Source organism: Pelecanus crispus, chromosome 8 (genome assembly GCF_030463565.1).
Source record: "Pelecanus crispus isolate bPelCri1 chromosome 8, bPelCri1.pri, whole genome shotgun sequence".
NCBI lineage: Eukaryota > Metazoa > Chordata > Aves > Pelecaniformes > Pelecanidae > Pelecanus > Pelecanus crispus.
In genome coordinates this window covers 21,310,320-21,331,094 of record NC_134650.1, presented here as the reverse complement: position 1 = coordinate 21,331,094, position 20,775 = coordinate 21,310,320, and the positions used below count along the sequence as shown (strand labels likewise).

At 59.3% G+C, this 20,775-nt stretch overlaps 1 protein-coding gene across 1 annotated transcript; it reads right to left on the bottom strand.

The window, feature by feature from the left end:
* Nucleotides 1–117: 117 nt before the first annotated feature.
* ARAP3 (ArfGAP with RhoGAP domain, ankyrin repeat and PH domain 3) lies at nt 118–20,134 on the bottom strand. The gene is given in 34 exon segments (XM_075715161.1): nt 118–684; nt 1,395–1,433; nt 1,766–1,903; nt 2,005–2,068; nt 2,861–2,896; nt 3,132–3,214; nt 3,372–3,505; nt 3,708–3,836; nt 3,997–4,111; nt 4,233–4,307; nt 4,600–4,668; nt 4,862–5,009; nt 5,553–5,658; nt 5,834–6,046; nt 6,203–6,287; nt 6,289–6,367; nt 6,686–6,749; nt 6,838–7,036; nt 7,274–7,376; nt 7,536–7,683; nt 7,757–7,888; nt 8,213–8,375; nt 8,609–8,791; nt 8,964–9,049; nt 9,203–9,402; nt 9,509–9,615; nt 10,515–10,702; nt 10,929–11,049; nt 11,901–11,970; nt 12,228–12,497; nt 17,644–17,714; nt 17,956–18,029; nt 18,364–18,425; nt 19,053–20,134. Coding segments are annotated over 34 exon segments (5,403 nt in total).
* Nucleotides 20,135–20,775: the final 641 nt, after the last annotated feature.

Genomic DNA, 20,775 nt, shown 5'->3' with positions numbered 1-20,775 from the left:
AGGGTCAGGAGGAGGAGGGCACAGGCTGCATGGTGTGGGAGCGTGGGGTATCCATTGTTGCTGCTACCATGTGCGACTTGACCCCCAGGTTGGTGGCCGCTCCTTTGGCATGGTGGGTCATGTCACTGGCTGGCCCGGCCCCGGTGGCTGGCCCTCGTTCTTCCTGAGGATGACACTGCTGAGCTCCTGGATGAGTTTGTCATTGACGGGTGAGGGAGGCTGCATGTTCCTCTTCCTGGGGAACTCCAGGGATGTCTCTGTGCTGGGACTGCTCCCTGGTGTGGCTGCCTGCTCCCAGTCCCTGGCCAGTGCCAGGGGAGGCTCCATGTTCCTCTCCAGAGAAGCTGTTTTGGTGGGTCTGAGGCCCTGGGCTGGAGCCTTGTCGCTCTCCAGGTTCAGGCCCCTTTCGAGGGACAGGGCTTTGGTGACGGAGGGACCAGTCACCCTCTGGGCTGGACTGGTGGGCAGCAAGGAGTGCAGCACCGTGGCTGGGGGCTGCTCAGGGAATGGGGCTGGCTTCTTGGACCTGTCCACGGGGGGCACAGCTGACAGGTCTGCCAGCAGCCCCTGTCCCAGCTCCAGCGCAGCCAGCTCAGGGAAGTTGCCCACCTCCTCATAGACAGGATCAGCATCCACCTCCTTCTCCTGCTGCTCCTCCAGGGAGTCCTGGTGCATCTTCATGGGCTGGGGGAGGGCAGGGGGTTGGGGTGAGAAGCACTGTATGCACTGCTCAGCCATACCCCTCCATCCCCCTCACCTTGCCCTCTCTGCACTTGAGCACTGCCTGGGGAGCCTTTCCCCCTCACCGTGGGGCTGATACCCACAGGGAACCCACCCTCCATCAGGTCTCTTGGCTCAGGCACTGTTTCCCTTTCTTCCCCCATCGCTGATGGAGGGAGAGTGCTTTTGTCCCTGCTGAGGCATGGTCGATGCCACCAGGCTGTGGCACCAGCCCAGCAGCCTTTAGCAGAGGTGGTCTTGGGCAGGTAGAGTAGATGAACGCCCACGCAGTGCACAAAGCCGGGCAAGGTGAGGTCCAGCCAGATGGCCCCCACAGAAATAACCTGATGGCAAGGAGGACCCAAACCTATTTCCTTGCATTTCTTATGTTGATCCCCTCTGGGCACTGTACACCCAACAGGAGAGGCGCTGGGAGCTGGGCTGGACTGTTGTGGTCTTGCTTGCACACACCGGGACCATGCAGGGACCCCCATCCCCAGGTATGGGACACATAGAGTGATGTGCACCCCCCCCTCTGCCACACTGTGTGGGCAGGATGGCCCAGGCATGTCTCTGAGTACAGGTGGGATGTTGCAGGTGAGCCCTTGTTGCCATAGCCAGAAGGCACGGTGCAAAGCCAGCAATGGATGCGCTCCACATGTGCAGGTACTTACAAAGAACATGGACAAAGTCCTTCGTGTGTGCAGGCGGCACTAGAAAGAGAGGAGATGGGCAGAGGTAAGCACGTGATAGCACGCAGCATGTTCACGGATTCCTCAGTAGGCAGAGGACTGGCAGTGGGGCACAGGACCCCACATGCTCTCACAGGGCCCTGCATGCATGGAGAGCTGCCACGGACACAAGCAAAGCACAGAGCATGCACACACTGTTGAGCACAGGGACACACACCCAAAGCAACTATCGGTGCCAGGCAGCATGCACCCGCCTCCGGGGCCCTGGGATGGGTGTATGGTCTTGGGACAGGTGCATGGACCTGGGTAGGTGCAGGAGCACCCATGGGCAGGGGTAGCTGTGGGGGCTTTACCAGGGTCTGGTTGGCAGAGAGCATGGTGGCATCTGTGCTGTCCCCGTGCAGGGGCACCAGTGGCATGGTGCCGAACTTCTGCTTGGCGAGGTCAGAGGAGGAGCGCCGGCGCATGATCACGGGGCGCAGGTCATCATGCTGTGCACAAGGACAGGAAATGGAGGGGGGTCATGTTGGGTGGCCCTGCCAGCCCCCTCCCATCCCATCCCAGCTGGGAGGTGTGGCCAGCCTGCACGCACCTGAGCCTTGAGGATGCTCGTGGTCCAGTCCCACAACTCGGCCTGCCCCGAGCATACCAGGTACCTGCAGAAGAGTCAGCTGAGAAGCTGCCAGGGAGCAGGGCCAGCAGGGCCCATGTCCCCTTGTCACCTTGCCTGTGAGCCTGGGGCTGTCAGGTACAACTACACCCAGTGGGGCTGCACCTCTGAAACTCTCTGCATGCCCAAATCACTGCTTCAGGGCAAGGTGAGAGCTCGTTGGGCACCCATGAGGTGCCTGGGCTCAGTTGTCCTTTGCTGCCCTTAGAAGAACATCTCAGCCCCGTGTCCAGGGCAGGCAACGTGCTGAGCTGCTGCCCCAGCATTGGCAGTATCAGGGAAATGGGGACAGGATCAGCAGGATGCATGCATGTGACTGGGCACCCACCAGTGCCAGGGAGGCTGGGGCAGGGACCCCAGCTCAGAGTGGGGTGCAGGGTGCAGGAACACCTGGTGTTAGGTGCATGGGGACACAGAGCAGTGTTGGGTGAAGGCTGGTAGGCAGCACAGCCATGCAGGTGACACGTACACCTGGGCAGGGTGCTTGGAGCCTGGTGCCGGGTGCTTGGAAGGCGCATCTCCCAGGGGTGCTTGTGTGGATGGGGAGGTAGGAAGGGTGTGTGGTACAGAGATGGATTGCCCCTGGATCCTGGCCTCCACCTTGTACCAGGGAGCATGTGGTCCCACCACTTTGTCCCTCAAGTGCCTCAGCCAGGCACCAGCTCTGCCCTGACCCCCAGGGCCCTGTAGCACTGCCCCTGGCTGGCCCACTCCCCCTAAAACTGGGGACAGATCTCGACATCCCCCAAACCCCAGGACAGCAGGGGCAGATACTCACAGCTGCTGCTTGTCCAGGGTCAGTGTGAAACCCCACCTGAGGAAAAGAAGAGACAGGCTGTGGGGCAGCACTGCCAAGCTCAGACACAGCCTGGGGTCCATGGGCAGTGGAGCAGGGGGCTGAACTTGCCTCATGGGCCCAGGCTTGTTACAGCTTTGGGTCCTGGTGGGGCTTGGCATGCTCCCAGCAGCTGGGTTTGTGTGGCAGGTGCTGGGGGCAGGGACTGAGGGATACACGCCCCAGGGCCACGGCCAGGGAAGGTCGCACTTACTGAGCTGGTGGCTTCAGCTTCTTTCTAATGCCCATGTAAACCTTGGCTGCGTCCAGGGGCCACTCGCGCTCTGGCTTGGCACTCTGGGGAAGGAGATCCATCGGGTCAGTCCAGCTTGGTGCCAGCCTCCCTGCCAGGAGGACAGCCACCACCATGCCACCAATGTCCCCAGGCTCCCCGTCCCTGCCTCTCCTCATGCCCTCAGGGCGCAGGTCCATCCCTGCAGAGTCCCCTGCGTACCCTCTTCTCCTTGAGCAGCAGCAGCCTCCGGTCCCGGATGACAAAGTAGCGCTCCTGAAACTTGTTCCCCAGCAGTTTGGGGGGCTCCTCACGGCATTTCAGCAGCCCGCACTTGGGATTCTCACGCTTGATGCCTGCCCAGTGTGGGGAGATGGGGGTCACGGGGGCTGGGAGCATGTGAGGATGGCTGGGGTATTGCAGGAGGATCCCACTGTGGGTCTCAGGGATGTGCCCCTGATGGCTGCAGGGTGGTGGCCAGGGCAAGGGGAAGCTCAGGCAGAGCTGTCCCCCTCTGGGGATACCCCTAGGGGCTGGGACCCTTTGTGATTGCCTTACCTGTGAAGAGACAGCTGCCCTCGCCAATGGGGACCTTTCTCACCAGCAGGTACGCAGTGCTGGGCTCCGGGAGCTTGCACCACTGCAATGCTTGCTCCAGCACCTTCTCCTTGGGGTGCAGGGGCCGCTCTGGGGAGGTAGGGACACTCTCACCACTGTGTCCCCTTCCCTGTGCCAGTCCCCATTGCTCCTGCCACCAGCAGCAAGCTAGTCCCTGTACCCCACACCTCCTCCTCACCAGCCCGGCCATGCCGAGAGCATTTCCCCATGCCATCCCCACCATGCTCACCCAGCTCCCCGTTCTCCAGGGCCTCAAAGGTCAGCCAGATGTCCAGGCTGGCCGCCACATTGCGCATCTCCAGCACCTGGTTGGTGAGCTCCTCTGCCGTCATCGTGGGGGACACCTGGGACCAGACATACAGGGAACTGCGGTGGGTGGTGGCAGGATGGGTGCCAGGGACAGGCTGCGCCAGGAGCCTGCATCCCTCCTCCTTTCCTCCAGCATGACCCTCCCTTAGGACTCACCTTCAGGGTGATGCAGCAGTCGGGCAGCTTCTGCTCCAGGTAAACCTCTATGATGAGGTCCCCTGCCTGTGAGAGCTGGAGGAAGAGTGGGTGGCATTGGTGCGATGCTGGCATGGGTGCTGTGCAAATCCCCTCTCCCCAGGGTCTGGTGATGGTGTCCCAGGGAGCTGGGGCTGCTTCTCCTCTAGGCAGGAGCCTCAAGATGATGGGCAAAGGGGAGACAAGTGGGGAAAGGTCCTTCCCTATATATCTGGTGTGGACAACGGGGACCCGGGGTGGGCACCCGGGAGTGCCTCCATACTCCAGGCAGTCCCACCAGCCCGTGGGTCACTGACGCAATGGGGGCCAGCAAGCACATCCCTAGTACCTGGGTGTCCTTCCAGGTGGTGATCAGACTGTTCTCCAGATCCATCTGGGATACCTGGTCCTCGTCAATCTGCCAGAGGAAGGGTGCACGGGGTGAGAGGGGAGACAGATGGAGTCAATGTGGAGTCTGATATGGCTTGAGAACACATGGCCAGGATGGAGGGATGCAGGGGGAGGCAGAGGTGGGCAGGTTGGGGGGAAATGAAGGGAGACAGACAGAGCCAGCATGGAGGGGGCTGGCAATGCCCCTGCAGGGAGCTTACATTGAAGATGCTGACGTAGTTGTCAATGAGGTCTTCCATCACCTTGACCTCATGCTCCCCTTTGCCATCGGTCTGGAAGAGGCTGGGTGCAAAGAGCAGTGACAGGTTCTTGGTGCTCATCTGGTTGAGGTCAGCACATTTCTGCACCCTGGGACAAGGAGGACAGAGGTGAGGGACTGGTCCCACTCTGGATGGGGTTTCAGCCCCAGCCACCCTCCTCTGCTTCATACAAACTCTCCTGAAAAACAGCCCTTTTTTCCCTTGCTACCCAGCAGTGGGAACTTCAAGGTGCGCAGTTCCTGTTTCCAGGACCTCCAGCTGCCATCAAACCAGACAACAGCCCCACTTCATAAACTGAGTCGGGGATGGGAGTTTGGTTTTTTCCCTCTTTTTTGGGCATTGGGTGAAGTTTACATCCTACAGGGGGGTGTCACCTACTCCCAAATGTCCTGTCACTCGCCCTTGCTGCAGGATGACTTTGTGAACATTTGAAGTGTCCCAGAGCAGTGTGCTCCAGCACACCCCAGCACCAGCTGGGGGGCTGGTAGGGCAGGGAACGGGCACTGGGCTCGTCCTAGCTTGCAGGGATGGGAGCCGGCATTCCCTGGGCAGTGGGGAGACCCCATGCTGCTGGCTGGCCTTGGGGTCCCTGGCTGGACCAGGGGACCTAGAGGGGAGGTTGTCCACTGACCGGTAAAGGTGCCCAATCAGTGCAGCCAGGGTCTTGTGGTTGAGGCGAGGCAGGCGATGAATGAGCTCCTTGTACCGCTCCAGGCGCTGGGCCTTTGAGGAGATTTCTGGAGGGACGAAAATGAGTTGTGGACCATTGCTGAGCCCGGTGGACACAGAGCTGACATGGCACCAGGGCTAGTACTGGGACCCCATCCTAAAGGATCCGTGGCAGGGATCCATGCCCCAGGGATCCGTGGCAGGCAGCCCAGCATGAGAGCAGGTGTTGGGTGAAGGAGGTACCTGCAGCCTTCTTCCACTGTGGGTGCAGCTCCAGGGTGAAGACGGGGTCCTCGAGCTCACGGAAGAACCTCTTCAGCACATCGGTGACGTCCTCGATGAAGTTGTCATTGATGCGCAGCTTGACGTTGCGGGCGTCCCGCCGAAACTCCTCCATCAGTACCTTGATCCGGGACTTGGCTCCATTCTTGCGGTAAATCCCCTCATGCCGCAGCCCTGGAGCAGGGACATAGGATCATGGGGGCCCAATCCCGCCCAGCAAGTCCCCAATGGGTCTGCTGCCCTGAGAGTGATGCCTCTTGCCCGGAAACCTTGGCTGCCCTGTGTGTGCTGGAGGATGCTCTGGCTGTGCAGCTGCCATGCTGGGCTCACCGTACTGCGTGATGAAGGCAATGCAGCTGTCCACAATGATGGGGATGTCCCCCCGGCTCAGCTGCTGGTCCCGCAGTGCGTTACCCCCGTCCCCCTGCCGATGCCTGGATGTCGGCGTACCACGCTGCTGAGTCTGCCCGTGACAAGCCCTGCAGGTAAAATGTCCTGAGAACGACAAGGGCAGAGAAGAGGGAATGAGGGTTGTCGGGGGGGGTGGGTTATCACCTCCTGCCCATATACACAGCCTGGCTCTGGGACAGGGAGCAAGGCACAGCCAGGCTGAGCTGATGGACATCCTACCCCGGCGAGACACCCCAGGGTTTGGTGACCTCTGTAAGCCCCTTGGCCACAGCCCTGCTATCCCAATAGCAGGATAGCTACGGGTTTGCGATCAGCATTGACCCACAGATGGGTGCCTTTGCCTTGGGCAGCCTGCTGAGGTCGCTTGGCTGATTTCCCATCATTCCTGTGGCCAGGACTCACCTCCCCATCTCCACCAGGATCAGCAACTCCTTCTTCTCTGGGGTCTCTGTGGGGGGAACCAGACCTGCATTGGGGTGAGAAGTAGAGGGGTCAGAGCCATGCACAGCCACCCACAACATAGTGCCTGTTCAGGGCTGTGGCACGGCACTCACTGAGCTCCTGCAGCCGCCGGAGGTTGATGCTGTCCTCAGCCCCATCATCCTCGACGGGGCAGATGAAGAGATGGGCTTTCTGCAGGATGAAGAAGGCCTGCTGCCACCGCTCGGGGTTGAGCATGCACTTGTAGCGCAGCTGGCCCACACGCTGGAACTCGTAGCCCAGCAGGCAGTGACAGCTCACAGGTGTGAACCACTGCGGGACAGAGCAAGAGACAAGCCAGGTAAAGAGAGGGCTCAGCCCCCAAGCACAGACCCCCACAAGGATGGGGGCAGGTCACTGGGGAGGATGGCAGCCCCTGCATAGGGAAGGAGGGTGCTTGCCACAGAGGATGAAGAGCATGGGGAGCTGGGAGTAATCACAACAGGGAAGCGGGGACAGAGCCCAAGGATCCACCAGTGGCATGGGGTGCCGGGGCTGGGGCTGGCTTACCTTGCCGATGGCACTGGCCCAGGCTTGCAGTGTCTCAGGCCCGTCGGTTCCCAGCTGCTGCACTTTTTCCCCAGCGAGGAAGAGCTCGAGGGTGAAGCGAAACCTGCAGAGGACGAACCAGCCCATTAGGGCAGCCCCCCACCCTGAACCTGCACCCAGAGCCTGACCAGACCATTGCACCAAGCAGGGAGCAATGCCCGTCCTTGCCCTCTGTGTGCCCACAGGGTCTCTGGGCGTGCACTGGGGGCATGGCTGGGAATACCTTTCGGTGGGGCTGGTGGACACCTGGGCTCTGCTCACACCCAGGGAGATGAGGTCCCCATTTTCAATGCGGCCCAGGGGCTCAGTGCATTTCTCTGTCTCAAAGAAGAGCAGGGCTCTCTCCAGGGAGCACCACGTGTGCTGGAAGTCTGTGGGACAGGGGGGTCAGCGGCACTGGGGTGGGCACACCACTGGTTGCCCTCCTGCACTCCCCATGCTTACCCTCTTTGCTCTTCTTGGCACCTGGGAGCTTGGGAGAGACCATGGCCCGGTACAGGTACCCGCTGTGCGTCACTGGCTGAGTGATCTCATTGTAGACACCTTCCAGACCCAATTCCTGTGCGCTGGGGCTCCCTGTGGGGAAAGGTGCTGAGGGCGGGATGGGAGCAGGCACCAGCCAAAGCTTGGGTACTGGGGGGCAGGGAGAACCCACTCATGCAGGTGTAGGCAAGGGGGTATGCCAAGCATGGGGTTCCCTGAAAAGGGGCTCCAGAGGAACATGCTACCTTGCCCCATCCCAAAAGAGGAGTGCAGTGGGGCAGCTGCATCTCCCAGAGAGCCACAGCACCTGATACTCTGGCTGTCCCCAGCCTTGCGGTGTGCTGTGGGGGGTAGGGGCAATGGCAAGGAGGAAGCCCCCCCCATCACAGCCACATGGGGCTCGAGGGCCCTTGTTACCTGAATGGTTCCTGGGCCTTTTCGTCTCTGGTCCCCACCAAAGGTTGGCCCCAGGGGCCGCCTCGCAGGCAGTGAGGTCAGCCACCAGCCCAGCCTCTGAGGACGAGAAGAACTGCAGGATGGTCTTGAGCAGGGCTGGTCCTGCCACTGCAGCACACAGTGCCTGGGATGAGACAGGAGCCTTTACGGACCACGTCCTGGCTCATGGAGACCCCCAGCCCACTGCCAGACATTCTTGAAGGTAGGCCAGATAGGACACAACCTCCCACCTGAGCTGCCTGGCACAGGGGTACAGGCGCACACAGCCAAGCAAGAGGTATTGGCAACTCAGATCCAGAGGTCTGGGGTGGCTCCCAGCACCCCAGCATCCTGCCTGCACCGCGAGGTGGTCCCTACCTGGAGCACATCCTCCTGTGTAGTGTGGTGGGGATGGGGTAGGCGGTACCGACCCTCTCGGTACTTGCGGGAGATGAAGTCCCGTCTCTGCTCAGCATTGGCATCTGGGTAGAGGGCCTCGGTGGCAGGGAGGCGAGCAGCCCAGAAACGGTTGGCTCGGTCATTTCCCAGCATGATGAAGAGCTGCAGGAGAGTCCCATGGTCATTGCAAGCACCAGGGCCAGCCGGGAGGAGCAGGATGCCTGGCTTCCCTGCATCCCAGGGGAGACCGTGGGGCTGCTGCTCTGCCTGGTGAAGCAGCCTGGCTCCTGGGCATGCCATGCCAGCCCCAGTGCCCTGCTCTGAGTGCCTCTACCTGTACGATTTCATTGGACCAGACGCTGGTGTCAAGCTTCAGACTTTGCACCTTGGAAATGTTGGAGCCCAGGCTGCGGTGCTGCCCTGTGGGGAGCAGGAGAGTGAGCACCCCTTGATCCTGCCAGGGGAACCAGCACCCAAGTTGCACCCATACCCCAGCCAGCACCCTGCCTGCCCAGGTAGGCCCAGTCCACACATGCTGGGACTCCCATGTGCCCCTCAGGGAGATGTACTGGCCTGCACACTGCTTGCAGATGACCACACACAGGTTGATGGATGCCCAGTCAGGACTCTGAGCCCAGCAGTCTGCACAGTATTTGTTGGCTTTGTTGGACCAGATCTTCTCTGCCACCTCGTAGTCATAGAGCATCTCGGCTATGGCCTCCTGCAGGGCCTCCATCCACTCCCGCTTCTCCCGCTCTGACTCCGCCACGAAGCTATGAGCACCAGCACAGCAAAAACTCAGGGGCCTGGAGCAACCAGCACCCGGGTCCAGCACCTGGCTGCTTCCCCCACCTTGTCCCACCCAGATGCCTGGGATACCTGAATATTTTGAAGGGGGTGATGAGCTCGAACCCGCGGTTCTTGGCTTCACGGATGGTGGAGCCGCGCATCTCAATCAAGCAGATGCCGATGCCCATTTTAAAGAACTGCAATTCAGAGTGACACTGGTGTTGGCTCTGCAGCACTGCAGCTGTGGTGGAGACACTACCCTGGACATGCTTGTGATGCTGAGGCTGGAGCCAGGGAGCCGCGCCTGGTACCCCCCACTCCCATCACTGCTCTGCTTGGACCACTCAGATCTGGTACACTTCCATATCTTGCAGCCATCCCATGTGGGCTGACATAAAGCATTCAGCAAGTACGTTATCCCTTAAAATGAAAGGTAAGTTCTGCCCACAGCCTCCGAAACCTGGCCATTCAAATTCCTCTGTTTTGGGGATTTGAGTCCACATTAAGTCAGGCACACTCATAAAGCAGTTATCAACTTAGGCAAAACCCACAGAGGTTTGATGCTGCTTAGTGCACACCAGGCAAACTGGAAATGAGGTGACTGGAATAAAATCATGGGTGCTGAGAAAATTCAGCAGGCAGGAGGTGGGGATTTCCATGGGCAGCGGGCAGGTTGTGATGGGTCTGCAGAGACCTGCTGCCTCCTATGGGGCAAGCCCATGTTGCAGCAGGGATGTTTGCTGGTGGTTTCGTGGTCGTTGAGCCATCCGTCCTGTGATGGACTGGGACACTTTGTTGCGACTAAGACCTAAGTGCCAGGCAGAGATGAAGATAATTTGGTGACAGTGAGGAGATTGGAAGGGGTCTGCTCCTGGCAGTCCCTGCATCTCCAGGCCCAGGCTGCCACTACAGCTGCCCTATGCAGGATCTCCAGCTTCCTGCTCCACCATTCCCTTTCTCCTGTCTGTCCTTTTCCTCTCTGCTCTCTCTTTGGCACTGACCCTGGCTAAGCTCCCTCCACCCCTCCATTGCTCTTACCCCCATCCACCATTGGCACAGTGCTCTGTGCCAGCAGGGTGTCTGGTCTGCCACAAACCTGCTCACTCTTGTACAGCCACATCTCAGGCAGGCTCAGGGCTGCGAACACCTTGGACTTCTGGCCTTTCAGCTCCAGGGTGCCTGACTTCTGGCAGTGAGCGGCGTTGGCGGGCCAGGGCCGGGACCCCACCAGGCGCTGGTCTGTCACCTTCTTCTGCAGCGTGGAGCACCACTTATTCCTCTGGGCTGGGGACCAGGAATGAGGGAGTGGGTCCGAGCCCTTCCCAACAGCCCTGGCATGGAGCAGAGCACCCGGCAGGCATGGCAGGGGAGAGGTCCCCTCGCTCACTGTGGTCAGATGTTTTGGGTATGGGGTGAGAGCTGCCCCTGGGATGCTCTGGCTGGAGGAGGGATGCAGGGATAGGGGGGATTCCTTGGGGACTGGTGGGTCCTGGCCTGGGTCTTCGCTTACCCTCATTCTCGGCACGGAAGACAAAGATCCGGTGGCTGGTGAAGACCTGGAACTTGTTGTCCTTGGTGGAGCGAACCATCTCGATCACAGACAGCGGGATCACCCCCTTGGGGTAGGGCTCCTGGAACAAGCCCCAGGCAGGGTTACCCCTCTTTACCCTTCCTGTGGGGCACCTCCATAACCCAGCCACCCCAGCACCTGCCTTGCCAGGCACACTGGCACCTTAACCATAGGTGTAAGGGGATGTGACCACAATGCCTGCAAGCTCCTGCAGTGATGGCTGCTCTGGGGCCATGCATGGTACCTGTTTCTGCATGGGTACAACTGATGGGGTGCTAGTCTGGCTGGCTGTGCAGTGGGACTGGGGTAGCAGTGCCTGTCACCTCAGGTGGCCTGGCAGCTACCAGCACCCTGCAGCAGGCCTAATGGGGCCATGCAGAGCCCCAACAAGAAGAATGAGAGGATGTGGGACAGGAGAGGGTTATTGAATCATCCCATGCATATAACCCACAGTGCCAGTGCCCGCAGCAAGAAAAGTTACTCCTTGCAGCACATCTTCCACATCCCCTAGGTGCTTGGCTGGGTGCTGCCTTGTAGCACAGCCTGGGGAATACCAGCAGCCAGGCAGGAGCTGAGGATTCAGGTTGGGATGGATCCATGGCTGGGACCCAAAGATCTCCCATTTGCAGTCTGCCCCAGGGCTTGTGAGCCAGCAGGACACCTCTTGCCTGCTCCCTGTTGGCAGAGGGACCCTTGCTACCCTGGGCTTCCTATGGCATGAGGCTATGTTCAGAGCCCCCCAGGCACAGGGGCCACAGCTGCTCCACCCTGGTGATGGTAAAGCAGTGCTGGCTCCTTACAGAACGACAAAGGGAGGCAAAGGGGATCTGGCAGCTCACGTGGTGTCAAGGCACCCTGCTTCAGTGGCATGGCACAGCCTCCCCACCCTGCCCGCATCCTGCCCCTTTGTACCTTCTCACTGCTGAAGTACATCAGGTTCTTCCCATCGAAACGGACGTAGCGCCTCTGGAAGACATAGTTCCTGTTGGGATGGCAGAAAAACGAGCCTGTTGGGAAGGGGACAATCCTCCCGAGGACCCTGCATCTGCTCACAGATCCCCCCTTCTCCCAAGGATGGCTGCACAGAGCCCCTTGCAGCACAGCTGGGGCACCCAAGAGGGTCCTCCTCCTGCAGGGAGGTCTGGCTACCCCAGTAGCATGGTGACCAGTGCGCCCACCTCACCAGCCTTGCCCAAGGGGGCTTTACCTCTGGGGACTGTCACATGGGTGGCCACATACCCCTGTGGGGAGAGCTTGTCCAGCCAGCCACTAAGCATGGTCGGTCGGGGCTCAGAGAGTGACGTGAAGCTGGCGTAAGGGGAGATGGTGAGGTCGTCCAGGACCTCATCTGGGTAGAGATGGGCTGGCAGGCTGAATGGGGTGCCCTCGGCTTGTGGTGCCTCCACGGTGGAGTACCCCTCTGTGTCGTTCTGGATGATGCGGTCTATGAGCTGGGACCGGGTCTCCTCGTCCTCACTCCTTCCCTCGCTGCTGCACTCGCTGCTTGTCCTGTGAGAAATGGGGCTGTGGGGGAGCCTGTCTGTGGCAGCACAGCTGCTCACTGTGTGGGGTCCTGGTCAATGTCATCCCATTTGGGGATGACTCGCACTGCTTCTGGCCCCATCCTGAGGTCCTCATGGCACCCCGTGACGTGGATGTTTGCATCTCCATGAGCAGGGTGGGACAAGGCCTCAGTGCTCATGAGCCCCGTGGCCACCAGCAGCCCGAGGCTCAGACAGCCCTACATGACGGCGAGGGTGGGGGTAGCTGGCAAAATGGGCTTCCCCACCTTGGGTAATACTGCACAGGCCACCACATATCTCGAAATCCTTAGCATCACCTCCTTCCCCTCTTCACACCACAGGCAGCAAGCTGAAGCCAGGCTGCTCCCCAGTCCCATGTCCTGCTCCCTGCTCTACACCCACCTCAGCAACCCCCCTCACCAGGGGTCTCAGCCTGCCCTTTCCCTCCACCTCTCCACTGTTCATGGCACTGGGAAGGTCCTTCTGCCACAACACCATCCCACCTCCTCTTGTGTCCAGCCGAAATGTTTTGCAAAGGGATTGGGATGGACAGATGGGCCAGTGAAGCACCTGCATCCAATTTCCTTTTCTTGGAAAGCTATGCTAAAACCCTCAGCCAGGCCTGGTGAGACTATCTAGCCATAACAATAAAAGGAAATTATAAAAATAAACTGCTAAGCCTGCCCCTTCCCCTCAGCCAGACATTTTTCTTTCCCCCAAAAGAAAATGTGCTGGAAAATGTCTGATGGTCCCAGGAGCTCACAGGGGAGCTGCCCAGGTGCAATGGTGATGGGCAGGAAGAGACTCATGACAGTCAGGACACTCCAGCACTAGCAGGAGAGCACCTGTGCCACTGGGTCGCTTGTGGCATCCAGTACCAGGATGAAGAAAAGGCTCCAAGAAAGGCAACAAGCATGGTCCAAGCCCTGTCACAGCTTCTGTCTGAGGAGACCCTGAGCAAGCTGGGCATCTCCAGTGGGGAAAGCATGAGCACGTGAGCAGCATGAAGAGGGCAGAAAGGCATCTACTGGCCACCACTGTTTCAGTCACAGGAGCTGGGTGACATCAGATAAAGCCTGCAGGAACAAGGTGCAGAACCACATGGGAAAGAAGTGACTGACCTGTAGGACTCCTTGCCATAGGATGTTGTAGAAGGAGAAATTTATGGAAGAGAAACCCATGGGGGGGTACTGAATATGAGAAACCACCTCCAGCACAAGTCCATATGCTAGAAATTATTTTGGACCAGGAGAATGAGCCCACACTGCTCCCCTCATCATAAATTCTCCAAACACCTGGTTTTGAGCACTGCCTCATCGTAGGAGCCAAGGCAGTGCATGGACCTGTGCTTTGACCCTGGACAGGCACCTTATGAGGCCCTTGGACATCAGATGTCCCTGAACCGTGTGGGACAGAAGCAAGACCTGAATTCTGCCTGGGAGGATGTTGGGCTGGAGCCACCCAGGCTAGAGGTTGGCTCTGGAGAAGTGGGATGGTGAATGGGGCTGAGGAAGTGGGTGGAGAAGGACAATGGCCTGTTTGGCTCCAGTGCCTGCAAGAAAGACAAGAAATGGCCATGGGTGCCTTGGAGGCTCAGAGCTCAATGAAAATTGCTATTTAATTCGCGTAACAGAGCCTTGGCGGGGAGATTCATCTGGCTGGGGTCCCAGCCCCGTGTCCAGCTTCTTCAGGAGGGACTGGCCAGGGACTGAGGTGGCTGGAGGATTCTGTACATTGTAGGCAGACATCAGCCTTCAGTGCCAGAGCTGAGTGGGAGACAGACCCACGGAATGGGTCAGGGCAAGATTAAAAGGGGAAAAATCCATGACAGCCCCTTCCTGAGCAATGATTTACAGCCATTGAAGCCACAAAGAGCTGGAGGACAAGCAGCATCTGGCAGGCACAAGCAAAGCCCGTCGCCCAGATGGGGTGGGGTCTCCCGGCATCCCAGGAGCATGCCAAGACCCAGGCCAACTCCCAGCTCTGCCCTTGAGGACAGGTTTGGTGGAGCAAGGCTCCAAGCAACAAGTCTGCAAAAGCCAAGTTATCTCCCTTTTCAGCTGGTGTCAGGCAGTGACATTATGGCCAAATGAGTCCCCAGGGCAAGGAGAGGGTACTTCCAGGTCAGCTGAGCCCTGTAGGTTGATGCCTGAGGTGCACCAAGTTGGGGCAGTCTAAGACTGTCAGTGTTTACATGGGAGAGCTGGTGGAGGGTGGAGGATGGAGGATGGGTGATGGAAGAAAGGGATCTGCTGGTGGTGAGGGGACCAAGAAGCTGCTGATGGATCTGGTTACTTCAACTGGGGGTCATGGGCCAGACAATCAACCTGCTAGTGGGCACCTGGAGGTAGGTAGGGAGACTGCTTATTCCTATAAGCAGTCAAGGACACGCCATTCCCAGTGTTTCTTTTCCTGCAGGGAAGATGCCTTGAGGTGTGGGAAGAAGCATTTCAGGTAGGTATCTGCCTGAGAATCATCTCATCACAGGTCTTGATGCAAACCAGGGCAGAGTCCACCATCCTCACCACGATGTCTGATGAGTTGCTGTCTGACCCAGTCCCCTGAGCTCCATGGGGTGACATGGGCACTGTTGTGCCACCATCTTTCTGCTGCTGAGACTGATGTCTGAATTAGGGCAGATGCTGTCCTCTGCACCTGCATTTCAGGGGACAGAGCATCACCAGCTTGGATGAAGGTGCTCAGCGTCAGAGCAGGTGAATCCCACCCTATGCTCCAGGCTCTGCTGGACCCTCAGAGACCCAGCTCCCAGTTTTAAGTGGAATTTCACATTCCTCTTCCTCTTTTTTGAGGATATCTCACTGCTGGCTGAGGCAGCTCTGCCCATCTCTAACACTGACACTCACTGCCCAGACACCAATCCAGAGAGCAGCATGGTCCAGATGAAAATCCCCGAGAACATGGCGAGAGAAAATTTGTCTCTTAGGAGGAAGATATTGTGCCAAAGGGGCGGGATGGCCTTTCTGAAGTTTGGGAGTGGGAAATATTTCCCATAATGAGTGGGTTGGTGGGCTGCAGGAGATGCTCCGTTGTCCCCAGTGACCAGGTGCCAGTCAGCAGGATAAGGAACTGGCTGAACTGGAGAAACACCAGTGTTGAAGAGGAAGATCGTGAGGTCCCACAGGGGCAGGGGCCAGGGCTGGCCGCCAGCAGCTCAGCAGCTGGGCAGGAGCCCATAGCTCTGCTCCCTGGAAATTGTGGTTGGACAGGTCTGAGGTGGAAAGCATTGGAGGAGCTGTCTGACAGGGTCCATGAGCATGATGCAAAAGGTCTTCAAAGGCTTTTCTTCTCTTAGAATCATAGAATCGTTTAGGTTGGAAAAGACCTTTAAGATCATCCAGTCCAACCATTAACCTACACTACCAAGTCTACTCTAAGCCAATCAAGGGTAGACTAGACTAAACCATGTCCTGAAGTGCCACATCTACCTGTTTTTTGAACACCCCCAGGGATGATGACTCCACCACCTCTCTGGGCAGCCTGTTCCAATGCTTGACTACCCTTTCCGTAAAGAAATTTTTCCTAATTTCCAACCTAAACCTCCCCTGGCGCAGCTTAAGCCCATTTCCTCTCGTCCTATCGCTGACTACACGGGAGAAGAGACCAACACCCACCTCACTACAACCTCCTTTCAGGGAGTTGTAGAGAGCGACAAGGTCTCCCCTCAGCCTCCTCTTCTCTAAGCTAAACAGTCCCAGTTCCCTCAGCCACTCCTCATAAGGCCTGTTCTCTAGACCCTTCACCAGCCTTGTTGCCCTTTTCTGAACACGCTCCAGCACCTCAATGTCTTTCTTGTATTGAGGGGCCCAAAACTGGACACAGTATTCAAGGTGTGGCCTCACCAGTGCCGAGTACAGGGGCACAATCACCTCCCTGCTCCTGCTGGCCACACTATTCCTGATATAAGCCAGGATGCTGTTGGCCTTCTTGGCCACCTGGGCACACTGCTGGCTCATGTTCAGCCGGCTGTTGACCAACACCCCCAGGTCCTTTTCGGCCTTGTTCAACTCCCCACACGCCAACCACCTCAGTGCTCAGGCTGGGAGAAAGCAATCTGTGAACCACTGCCTCTGACACTCTGCTCATGGTTGCATCCTATCTCTTCTCAGCAAGACCAGGCTGCAAAGGGCCTGGTGGGTCCAGGGCTGCAAGTGCTTGGCTGATGCCCTTGTGATGCTCTGGATCCCAGCTCCCTGGAAGCCACTGCATGACCCATGGGCCAGCACCCACCCCTGCTCTGAACTGCTGGTTCAGAGGCTCCATGGCAGATTTCAGTATTTCTGTTTACAAAACTCCTGTTCCCAGGTATTTGCAGTTCCCCACCCATCGCCCATGTTAGCTCTCATCTGACTGCAACATCTGGCTGACGGTAACACTGGATCAGGCCACACTGCAGTGACTTGCACCCAGAGCAGGAGGTGGGCTGGACTGACCAACACTGGGGCCAGAGAGGCAGGGGCATGGAGATGCACTGGCCAGCAAGGCCATGGGCAGAGCTGAAGGTCACAGAGCTGCAGCTAGCCTCCTCCTCTCTAAGCAACACAGGAAAAGGAACCCTCCCCATCTGAAATGGGAAGAGCAGCTTTCCTTCCTCTTTCTGAGATGCTATCAGGAGTTATGGAAAGTACATTTCAAAAGCATTTTAAAGGTGCCCCTCACAATCTCACTGTCCACCACAGTGTGACAGATCAGCAAATGCTATCTGATGATGGTGGAGCCTTTGGAGGTCGCACATCCCTTCATCTGGAGCTTGGAACCATCCCATTTCTGAGCAATCCCTGTCCCCTGTGGTGTTTCCCTGCTCCCAGTGGCCAAATCCAGGCTCTGCCCAGTGTGCCACTGGTACTGCCCCAGCTATGCATCCAGAGCATCTGTTGGCAAGCACTGTCCCCCTGAGGGCCACCCACTAGCACGGCTCCTTCTCATCTCTGAGCCCATTGGCTCTTCCTGAGACAGCTGACCTGATCCCAGATGCTCCTGAGTGGCTTTACGGTGGGGGAAAAGCGCCCACCGCCTCTCAGGTTGTCCCCAGGGGTGTCCCCTGTCCCTGTGGCATGCAACCCCAGACCTGGAGCCCAGCCCAGCCCTTGCAGCCCAGAGGAGGTAATGCCTACCTGTGCACTTCTCGCTCCAGGTCCAGCTCGGACACTGCCTCGTAGCTCTGATCAGAGGAGATACCAACACCCTGGGAGGAGAGATTGGTCACATCTCCTCTCCCCTCTGCCCTCTCCCATCCTAGACCTCCTCAACCTGCCTGGCCCACTGCATGGCAGGGCTCAGCCTGTGGCGCCCACCCGAGCAGTGATGCTCAGCCAGGCACTGCCAGGCACCACGGTCTCACCAGCTGCAGCTCCCTGCTTTGCAGCAGCTGGTGGGCTGTAGAGTGATGACATGGGACAGCCACCATCCCCACATTCTCCTCTCACCTTCTGCTCCCGGGCTGGGGCTACATGCCCGAAGATGGTCTCGCTGTAGGGGTTGATGGCCTGCTCACTGACCTCTGTGGGCAGAGACATGGGAAGGAAAGGTAGTCAGCGGTGCCTGCTGCAGGGCAGCGATCAGCCAGGACTGCCAAACCTGGAGGGAGACCCCTCCCACCAAGCCCACCACAGCGCACCCCAACATCCAAGGCATCTGGTACAACAGACATGCCAGCCCAAATACATGTGGGGCTGGGCCCTGCCTTGGCGCAGGGCCAACCTGGTCCCCGAGCTAGGCAGGAGCACGGGGCAGGACCTGGGGGAAAGGCAGGGTGTGTGGGTGTCCCCTTCACCCCCCTTCCCTGGGGACACTGAGAGGTCCCTGCTGTGCACTGGTGACCTGGGGGGTCTCACCTGGCTTGCCGGTGGGTCTCTGCAGGACAGGGGGCAGGCCCCCACTGGGCCAGCTGGGACCACTGGAAAATAGGAGAGGGGTTACTGTGGCTGCGGTTGGGATGGGGTGGGAGCCTGCAGGGTTTTTCCACCTTACTCTCCTGTCTGGCTTACATGGGTCGGAGGCTGCGCCTGACAGGGGCAGAGCCTGGCTTTGTCCCCCAGGATATACAGCATCCCCTCCCTTCTCTGAGCACTTTCTTTGCTCCCTTATCCTCCCCACCCTGGTACCTGCCGGGTATTTCCCATCCCAGCTCATGCCCCCGTAACATCTCCTGCCTAGCTCCCAGCATGAGCCAACCCCAGAGCCCTCACTCAGCCACCCCCTCACCATGCTGGGAAGCCCCAGCCCTGCTGCCTGGTGGGACAGAGGAGGGGCAGCAGCTTCTCCTCTCAACCAGAATGAGCCATCCAGGGTCCCAGGCCCACTGACTCCTCTCAGACAGGTCCCAGCTGCCCTGCAGGACCACTCCATGCAGAGTCTGGGGAAGGCACGGGGAGGGTGGTGAAAGGGGCTTTGTCAGCACCCGGAGGCAGGCAGGGCCAGGCTGGGGATGGGGTCCCAGGGGTGAGGGGCTCTCTGGATCATTGGCTCTGGCTGCTCTGCACCCCTCCTCGGTTCCCTGGGGAGAGGGAAAGCATCTGCTTACTCAGGCTTGTTGTCCAGCTGGGTCAGCTCCTGCGGGGACAGAGTCGGGGGCTGAGTGAGGGCTTGACCCTGGGAACCGTCCTCCCCTCCCAAGTCCTCTGTGCGTGCTGACAGGGGCTTGAGTCCTTCATAGATGACGTTGGACACCATCTCCAACCTGTCCTCCCCTGAGCCCGGCCGCAAGGCTGCCCTGGGGCACAGCAAGGGATCTCTCCTGGCTGGGGCTGCTGGGGTGGACAGGGGAGGGTTGGATGTGGGGTGACTCTCTGGCATGCTCCCAGGGCTGGGGTCAGCTGCCAGGACCCTGTGGCTGTGCCGCGGTGGGACAGACGGGATGGACGGCGGGGATTTCTCCCATGTCTCCAGGGTTTGTCCATGATCTGGAGCTGGGGGGGGCCGTGTCTCCTCTTGAGCGTTCTCCCGCACTCGCAGCTGGGATGCTCCCATGCCCATGGCCACGGCTGCCCCTGGGCCAGCTGGCAGCGCTGGCCTCAGCTCCGGGCTCTCCAAATCCGTGGAGCTCTCCCCTGGCACAAAACCCTCCAGTACCACAAAGGCTGCAGGTGCCCTGTTGCTGCCTGGGTCATGTGCTGGCACCGTGGTGCGTGCTGGTGGTGTGGGCACCAAGCTGTGCTCCAGCTTTGAGCGAGGGAAAACTGTCCTTGGTCTGGGAACCGGCTTCACAAGGGGAGGAGCAGGGTCCTTCTCTAGAGGCGATGCCTGGGTGGGCACAGTGACATGCTGTTGCGTCCCAAAGGTGTCAGTAGCCCCTCCCAGCTCTGCTTTCATGGCATCCTCGCCCTGGGAGGCATCCAGGACCTTGGTGGCTTGGAGATGGGTGTCTCCTGCTGTGGGTCCCCCCTGGGATTGACTGAGCATCCGTGTCTGCTGCACCAAGTTCAGGATCCTTTTGCGGTGCCCAGTGGCGGTGATGCCGATCTGCTGCAGGTGGTCACCGTCCAGTGAGGCAGCATCTCTGGCCATGTGGTACCCATGCTCCTTGAAGACATCCCGGTACCTCTCCAAGTGGATGGTGGCCAGCCAGTCTGCAATATCGGAGTCAGGACCATATGGGGAGCTCATGGCACTGGGATACCTCTGCGACAGATGCTCAGCCCATCACCTGTGGAAAGAGGAGAGAAAGGGAGTAAGGAGGCAGGAGGAAGGGAGGGGCAGGGTTCAGCTGCTGTGAAAGGCATGGATCCCGTGGGTGGGAGCACAGGATGCTCCCTAAGTTCCCCCTGCCTCACCACTCTCCCTGGAGCCGCTCACCTCTCAGCTCAAGAAGCCGGCATCCTGTTGTTCCTCAGCTCCAAGCCTCTCCACCCCTCCCCGGAGCTGCCGGATTCTCGCCCTGCTTTGTCGGCGAGGCTGTGACCCGAGCCCAGACAGGAACTGAGTGGCCGGGGGCTCACGGGGGAGCGGGTAGGCGAGTAGATGCTGGGCGCTGGGACATCCTGGGCTCCGCCGTGCGCGGGGCTGGGCGGGAGGAGAACAAGAGCCTGCGTAGCCGCGGGGGGGAGGTGGGGAGGGTGGGGTGTCCCGGCGGAGGGGGCTGCTCGAGGCGGCTAACAGGGGAGCAGCTGGGCCCCTCCCAGGGGATGAGCTCCTGTGCTGGCCAGCGTGGGGAGGGCTCTGCGGCCGGAAAAGCCAGACCATAATCTCTCTCTCTCAGTGCTGGTGAGGGCATGGGAGAGGTCAGCATGACTCACGGGCAGGCGGAG